Below are 8,177 nucleotides of genomic sequence, written 5' to 3' on the forward strand. Positions count from 1 at the left end.
TGTCTCGGGGGCACAGAGGGAAGGACCCGTGTGCTCCAGGGCTCGTTACTGAAGCTCGTTACGGTCCCCTGGGATGGACGGGCAGGTCCTGCCCATGGCAGGGGGTTGGATTGGGATGTCTTCAGAGTCCCTTCCAGCCCAAACCCTTCTGGGATTCCCAGATCCTGGCCATACTCCCTGGGTCTGCAGGCACACCGGGAGGACCCCGTTGAGTGGGACAGCCCAAACCTCTGTTTTGTGGAAGCCCCGTGTCACTGGTACGCTGCTGTGGTGTTCACACTGGAGATGCTGCTGGGCGCTCCTAGAGGCGGTTTTGGGGTTCTGTGGACCTTACATTTCTGCATCTTTCTGAGGCTCCAAATTCCCTTGGGATTCCTCCTGGCAACAGCAGACACCTTCGGATGGGGGTAAGCCCTAAACAGCCTGTCTCCCTGACCCATATGAAACCTCCCCGTGCTCATGCAGCACTCCTGCCCTCGGATTCCTGCCGAGGCGCAGCAGGACTCTGCAGGCAACAGCAGCAGCTCCGTGCTGGAGCTCTGCTGTTCCCTTATCTTGGTAAATGCAGCTTTTATCAGCTGAGCCTGCCTCTACTTGCTCAGCACTCAGCAGGGAAGTGACCACAGCCCTTCAGGAGAGCTCTGCCTTGGCAGGTACACACAAACCATTATCATCGCTTGGCATTGTGCAACTGCTGGCGTCCACGGGCTGGCACGGCCATGGGATGTCATGGAATGCTCTGGGTCAGAGGAGACCTAAAGTTGTCATCATTCCACCCCCTGCCATGCACAGGGACACCCTCTGCTAGACCGGGCTGCTCCATGCAACGCTTCCAGGGATCCAGGGGCAGCCACAGCTTTTCTGGGAACCTGTGCCTGGGCCTGCCCACCCTCACAGGGGAGAATTTCCTGCTGATCACAGAACCACAGAATGGTTTCGGTCAGAAGGGACCTTAAAGTTGCCATCTAGTTCCACCCCCTGTTATGGACAGGGACACCTTCCACTGGAGAAAGTTGCTCCAAACCCTATAAAACCTGGCCTTGGACACCCCTGGGATGGGGTCCTGCACCCCAAAACTTCCCTGCAGCACTACCATTTCCTCAAAGCCACATTTTAGCAGCTCTCACTCTTTTTATTTTTTCCCCACATTTCCAAACTTCTACCGCTGCAGCTTTCCCCGGGTCCGTGTTTGTGCCTGTGTCACTTTGGGGGTGATTTTTTTTTTTTTTTTTTTAAAATTTCTTTTTCATCCCCGATCTCGGGACGCAGCAGCGGTACCGCAGGGTGTGGCAGGGCACTGTGTGCCACAGCATGGCACGGTATAGCACAGTATGGCACTGTATGGCACGGTATAGCATGGTATGGCACTGTATGGCACTGTGTGCCACAGCATGACATGGTATGGCACTGAATGGCACGGTGTAGCATGGTATAGCACAGTATGGCACTGTATGGGATGGTATGGCACTGTATGGCACGGTATAGCACAGTATGGCACTGTATGGGATGGTATGGCACTGAATGGCACGGTGTAGCATGGAATAGCACAGTATGGCACTGTATGGCATGGTGTGGCATGGTATAGCACAGTATGGCACTGTATGGCACAGTATGGCACGGTATGGGATGGTATGGCACTGAATGGCACGGTGTAGCATGGAATAGCACAGTATGGCACTGAATGGCACGGTGTAGCATGGAATAGCACAGTACGGCACTGTATGGCATGGTACAGCATGGTAAAGCACGGTATACCATGGTATAACACAGTATGGCATGGTATGGCACAACACGGCACGGCACAGCATGGCACTGAATGGCACGGTGTAGAACGGTATAGCACAGCACTGTATGATCCTGTGTGGCACGGCATGGCACAGCAGAACGCAGCACAGCGAGGCACGGCAGGGCACGGCAGAACGCAGCGCAGCGAGGCACGGCAGGGCACGGCCCGGCCCGGCCCAGCCCCGGTCCGCCCCCCCGGTCCCCGCCGCGCCGGGACACACGTGCGGGGGGGCCCCGCGCCGCGGCCCCGCCTCTGCCCGCGCCGCCGCCACGTGAGGCTCATGTGACGGCGGGGCGGGGGCGCCGGGGCCGCCAGACGTGCCGGCGGTCACAGGGCTCCGCACGTCGCTCCCGTCCACCCACTCGCCCGCATTTAACCCGGCCCGCGGCCGCCCGCCGCTCCTCAGCCCGCGCGGCGCGGGCGCGGCATGAACAGCGGCAGCGGCACCGGCACCGGCAGCGCCCGCAGCCCCTGCCCGCCCTGAGCGCCCCGCACCGCCCGCGCCCCCGGCATGGAGCGCATCCCCAGCGCGCAGCCCCCGCCCGGCTGCCTGGGCAAGCTGCCCGCCCTGGAGAGCGGAGATCTGCCGGGGTAAGCGGGGCTCCGGGGGGCTCCGGGGGGCTCCGGGCCCCCGCCGGCTCCGGGACGGGGGGTAACGCGCTGCTTCTCCTTTCGCCCGTGCAGGCTGGACTTCGCGCACATGTACCAGGTGTACAAGCCCCGGAGGGGCTTAAAGAGGAGCGAGGACAACAAGGTAAATGGGGGGGTGAAATGAGGGGCGATAAACTGCGGGTTCGCGGGGTGAACCGGCCGGTGCGCTCCCGGGACGGGCGCAGCGGGGCCGTGCGGGCTGTCCCCCCGCTGACCCGCTGCCCCCGGCCCCGCAGGAGACCTACAAGCTGCCGCACCGGCTGATCGAGAAGAAGAGGCGCGACAGGATCAACGAGTGCATCGCGCAGCTGAAGGACCTGCTGCCCGAGCACCTCAAGCTGACGGTAGGTGCGAGCGGAGGGACGGAGCAGCGGCTCGGCTCTCTGCTGCCGCTTCGCCGCCGATTCGGGGTGGTTTTTTTTATTATTATTTTTTATTTGTTTCTGCTCCGCGGTGCCGCTCGCCCGGGCGGGCTGTAAGCGCATCCCAAAGTTGCCGGGAGCTGCGGATCTCTGCGGGAGCTGCCGGCCGCATCCCCCCGCACCCTGCCCGGGCGAGGGCAGCCCCCGGCCGGGCTCAGGTCCCGGTGCCAGCAGGGGCAGCAGAACCGATAAATAAAGTGCTTCTCTTCGTGCTGTGCGGCTGGTCTGAAAGGAGCCGCGGGGCTCCGTGAGAGCCTTTTCCGTAGCCTGCTTTTTAACTTATTTCCGTGGAACGTTGCCGGTGGTGGTCGGGGTCGCAGCGTGTCCGTCCTCCCGCGGCTCCGGAAGGCGCTGGCAGCCCCTGCGTGGCCGAGCCTGCGGCGGGTGCCAACCTGTCCCTGTGCTCCCAGACTCTAGGTCACCTGGAGAAGGCTGTGGTTCTGGAGCTCACCTTGAAGCACGTGAAGGCACTGACCAATCTCATCGAGCAGCAGCAGCAGAAGATCATCGCTCTGCAGAACGGGCTGCAGGCAGGTGAGTGCTCAGACGGCGGGGAGAGAGCCTGTGTGTGTGTGTGTGTGTGAGATGGACTTTCCCTGGGGAGCCCGTGAAAGCCGGTTGTGACACCTTGTTCCCGAGAAGGGAGGGGACAGGGATTCTGGCCTTTCATGCCGTCATTTTCTCAGGCTTTGCTTGCGAGCTTTTGCAAAAAAAAAAAAAAAAAAAAAAAAAAAAGGGTGCCTTGCTCAAGGTGGTCAGTGCAGAGCGCCCTGGGGGCTGTCTGAAATTAAACTGTGTTTTAAGTAGTTTTAGTTACAGTCAGGTTTGCTGTGAGGTTCTCTCCAGAGCCATTCGATTCTTCCCATTTGTGTCTGTGAGCTTTAGATAACCCAGCCGGGTTTATTTGCTTGTTTTTCTCTGGAGATAGATATAAATCTGCTTTCTCTCCACACCTTTTTAAGTTTCTTTATAACCGAGCTGGCCTGTGCTCTGCAGGCGGAGGGGACCCGGTGCTTCAGCTTATCAGCCTTAGATGCACTTCCTCCTGCTGTTTTCTCATGTGGCATTCACGTGAATCTGATAGAGTAAACCCGAATTTTTCGGAGGCGCCGTCCCTGCCCCGGCAGCCCCAGGGAGTGCGGCGGAGCCGCCGGAGCGGCAGAGTCCCCCGGGGCTGGCGGAGCTGCCTGCCCGGAGCTGCAGGCTGAGGTGCAGCCTGCCTTCCCCGGGGGGTTTCCTGGAGAAGCCACAGCTTGAGTCACTCCCCTGCTGCGCTCTCCGGTACCTGCTAAAGGTGGATTGTACAGCAAATAGCGAAAAAGAGCAGGCGGCGCTTTGCATAAAGTCGTTACGTAAAAGCGGGCAGGTGGATGTTCCAACGGAATCGTCCATTCCTGCAGAAATCCGGGGATTTCTGTTCACAGGGTCCGGCTGGGCCATCCCCTTCCCCTCCGCCTGCGCCGTAACCCAAGTCCAACGTCGCCTCCGGCCCGCCTCGGAGATGGAAAGGGAGCTATTTAGCGTGCTGTTAATTTTTAATTCCTTTCTGTTAATGTTTCCTTAGGTGACCTGTCATCGAGAAACCTCGATTCCAGCCAGGAAATGTTTCGATCCGGTTTCCAGATGTGCGCCAAGGAAATGCTGCAATACCTGGCAAAGCACGAGAACGGCAAGGAGCTGAAGTCGTCGCAGCTGGTCAGCCACCTGCACCGGATGGCCAGCGAGGTGCTGCAGGGCGGGGCCGCCCGCAAGGCCGGCGACATCCCCCCCAAAATGCTGGACTCGAAGGAGAAGCCGGCGCCCCTGGGCGCGGCGGGCGAGGGCCACGGGAAGAACTGCGTGCCCGTGATCCAGCGGACATTCGCTCACTCCAGCGGGGAGCAGAGCGGCAGCGACACGGACACGGACAGCGGGTACGGGGGAGAGCTGGAGAAAAGCGACTCCAAATCCGAGCAGCCCTATTTCAAAAAGGATACCGACCTCAAGTACGCCGTGCAGGAGAGAATAAGCTCTATTAAGCAAGAGACTGAGGACCCGCCGGCCAAAAGGAGCAGGCTGGAGTCGCCGCGGGACGAGGGCCCTTTTGGCAGCGACGTGATGGGCTCTCCCGGCGGCTTCCTGGGCCCCCACGCTCACCAGCCTCCCCTGTGCCTGCCCTTCTACCTGATCCCGCCGTCCGCCACCGCCTACCTGCCCATGCTGGAGAAGTGCTGGTACCCGGCCTCGGTTCCCGTGTTGTACCCCAGCCTGCCCGCCTCGGCCGCGGCGCTGACGGGCTTCATGAACCCCGACAAAATCTCCCCTCCTCTGCTGATGCCCCAGAGACTCCCTTCTCCCGTACCGGCCCATTCCCCCATCGACTCCTCGGCTCTGCTTCAGGCTTTGAAGCAGATTCCTCCTTTGAACTTGGAAACCAAAGACTGAGCGCAGTGTGACTGGGTTTTCTCTTTTTTTTTTTTTTTTTTTTTTTTTTTGGTTTGTTTTGGTTTTTTTTTTTTTTTTTTTTAGTTTGAGAGACTGTTTCACTTTTATATATTGGCTGGACTGAGGTGTGGGGGACGAGGTTCACTGTGTGTAGGAAGCTAAATCCCCTTTTCTCTGACTTGTCAGGTCGCTTGGAGAAGGATGAGGGATGCACCCAGGTTAGCGGTTGACAACTACTTCCATAAAGAAGGGTTTAAGAAGGGGTTTTTTTGCTTTACCCTTTCCTTTCCTCCCTCTCCACATCTACAGAGCAACAGTTGACTCGGTCAGCTGCCAATCTATTGCAAAGCTGTGAAGAAATATTCCATTGGGCAGGCCCGCTTTGAGGGTCTGCAAATATAAAATACCTGAATATAAACCACGGTACGTCCCCGAGGGGCTCGGAAGGCAACGGCCCCGCTGGCTCTGGTGGAGCTGGACTGGTGTCCGAGTGACCCTGGGCATGGGGTGGTGGCAGTGCACAGGAGGAGCAGGACAGTGGTCACTGCAGGGGCAGCAATGTCACCAGGAGGAGCAGGACAGTGGTCACTGGTGGTGGTGGCAGTGTCGGTGTCACCAAGAGGAGCAGGGCAGTGGTCACTGGTAGTGGTGGCAATGTCACCAGGAGGAGCAGGACAGTGGTCACTGGTGGTGGTGGCAATGTCAGTGTCACCAAGAGGAGCAGGGCAGTGGTCACTGGTAGTGGTGGCAATGCCACAGGAGGAGCAGGACAGTGGTCACTGCAGGGGCAGCAATGTTTTCAGGAAGGGCAGGGCAGTGGTCACTGGTGGTGGTGGCAATGTCACTGTGAGTGCAGGAGGAGCAGGGCAGTGGTCACCGTGAGGTGGTGGCAGTGGTGGCAATGCCACCAGGACTCCAGGGAGAGCAGGGCAGCGGTCACTGCCTGGTGACAAGCGGCCAGGCAGGCCCAAGATGGGTTTCTCTCCACACCCTTGCTGACACATAGATATTTTTTTAGGAAATAAAAGGTAGCTGCTGCTTGGAGCTTTCCATGGCGTACATCTAATAAATTAATTAACCTGCGCCCTCCCTGTAACTTGAGCTGCTACGTTGGGCCGGCTCGGGAGGAGCTGTCCCTGGGGTGACTCTGCTGGTGGCTCCGGGCTCCTGCCCGGTGTCACTGCGGTTCTCCCGGCTCCATCCCCTCTGTCCCTGCTCCTGCCCGGTGTCACCGCGGTTCTCCCTGCTCCTGCCCGGTGTCACCGCGGTTCTCCCGGCTGCAGCCCCTCTGTCCCTGCTCCTGCCCGGTGTCACCGCGGTTCTCCCGGCTCCAGCCCCTCTGTCCCTGCTCCTGCCCGGTGTCACCGCGGTTCTCCCGGCTCCATCCCCTCTGTCCCTGCTCCTGCCCGGTGTCACCGCGGTTCTCCCGGCTCCATCCCCTCTGTCCCTGCTCCTGCCCGGTGTCACCGCGGTTCTCCCGGCTCCATCCCCTCTGTCCCTGCTCCTGCCCGGTGTCACCGCGGTTCTCCTGGCTTCATCCCCTCTGTCCCTGCTCCTGCCCGGTGTCACCGCGGTTCTCCCGGCTCCAGCCCCTCTCTGTCCCGCTCCTGCCCGGTGTCACCGCGGTTCTCCCTGCTCCTGCCCCTCTCTCCCTGCTCCTGCCCGGTGTCACCGCGGTTCTTGCCCGAGGGGGCCGCTCAGCCGGAGCCGGCAGTGCCATCCCTGCTGAGCGCGCCCCTGTCAGTGCCTTTGGAAAATGACGAGGTTGGGATTTTCAGAGGAGTCCGATCCCGGCGGGGTTTGAGCATCTGGATTCCTCCTTGGCAAAGCCTGGCTCTGTTGAGGACAGAGGTGACACTTGTGACAAGTGGTGACACTCGTCCTGTAACCTGCACGAGAGGCTTTCTGCACAGAGGAAAATCATCTCCAGTTTAGCTTCTTTCTGATTGAAAACCCCCAAACTTCACTGCTGGAGGCAGTGCTCTTTGGTGGTTTTTCCCTTTCTGGTTTTGAGAAGCGGTGAGCAGAGCCCCTGTCTGGATCCTCACGTCGCCCTCCCGTTGCACCAGCTGTTGAGATGCACTATGCTTGATTGCAGATTGTGTTCTAACGTTTATTTTGTTGTTGGTTTTTTGGGTTTTTTTGTTTTTTTTTTTTTGGTATACAGTTGTTGCCTTTATTTGTAAAATCCTCTTATAAATATATATATTATATAAATATATTGAGAGTTAAAAACGTTTCAGATGTCTATTATTTGTATAACTACTTGAGCATAAAGAAGTGAGAAATATGAATGTATTCTTGTTTCTGGGTTGTCTTTTTTTTTTTTCTTTTTGGAAGAGAAGAATATTCTGTTTTTCTCTCGGGAGAGGTACAGTGTTTATATTTTGGAGCCGCCTTCAAGGTGGGATATTGTACATATTTTTATCTTGAGTAAATGTTAAGTAGCTGTTTAAAAATGCTTAATAAAATAATTCTTTTCCTGTGGAAGATAAGGGTTTGCCTCCTGTGCTTTGAAATGTTTGGGCAGGGTCATTCCACATGGTCTGGTCCAGCAGGGGATGGCACAGGGGGGAGCAGGGATTTGGGATGGAGGAGGATCTCGGGGTTCAGGGAGGAGGGGGGATGCAGGGGGCAGTGGGGACTCTTGGGGTGCAGGGGTGAGTGAGGACCTCAGGGTGCAGGGGTGAGTGAGGATCTTGGGGTGCAGGGGTGAGTGAGGATCTCGGGGTACAGGGGTGAATGGGGTCTCGGGGTGCAGGGGTGAGTGGGGTCTCGGGGTGCAGGGGTGAATGGGGTCTCGGGGTGCAGGGGTGAATGGGGTCTCGGGGTACAGGGGTGAGTGGGGTCTCGGGGTGCAGGGGTGAGGATCTCAGGGTGCTGGGGTGAGTGGG

At 58.4% G+C, this 8,177-nt stretch overlaps 1 protein-coding gene across 1 annotated transcript; it reads left to right on the forward strand.

Annotated features, from left to right (window-relative positions):
* The first annotated feature begins 2,274 nt into the window (after positions 1 to 2,274).
* BHLHE40 (basic helix-loop-helix family member e40) lies at positions 2,275 to 7,764 on the forward strand. Its single transcript, XM_040076710.1, has 5 exons — positions 2,275 to 2,377; positions 2,471 to 2,540; positions 2,674 to 2,781; positions 3,270 to 3,393; positions 4,424 to 7,764. The coding sequence occupies exons 1-5, from the start codon at positions 2,298 to 2,300 to the stop codon at positions 5,281 to 5,283; spliced, it is 1,242 nt and encodes a 413-aa protein (XP_039932644.1). The 5' UTR covers positions 2,275 to 2,297; the 3' UTR covers positions 5,284 to 7,764.
* Positions 7,765 to 8,177: the final 413 nt, after the last annotated feature.

Source organism: Hirundo rustica, chromosome 12 (genome assembly GCF_015227805.2).
Source record: "Hirundo rustica isolate bHirRus1 chromosome 12, bHirRus1.pri.v3, whole genome shotgun sequence".
NCBI lineage: Eukaryota > Metazoa > Chordata > Aves > Passeriformes > Hirundinidae > Hirundo > Hirundo rustica.

Excerpts from the sequence above, each read along its gene's own strand:
- BHLHE40 (XM_040076710.1), top strand. The coding sequence starts at position 2,298 with ATGGAGCGCATCCCCAGCGCGCAGCCCCCGCCCGGCTGCCTGGGCAAG. Across the intron at positions 2,541-2,673 it reads AGAGGAGCGAGGACAACAAG|GAGACCTACAAGCTGCCGCA; the intron begins GTAAATGGGGGG and ends CCGGCCCCGCAG. Across the intron at positions 3,394-4,423 it reads GCAGAACGGGCTGCAGGCAG|GTGACCTGTCATCGAGAAAC; the intron begins GTGAGTGCTCAG and ends ATGTTTCCTTAG.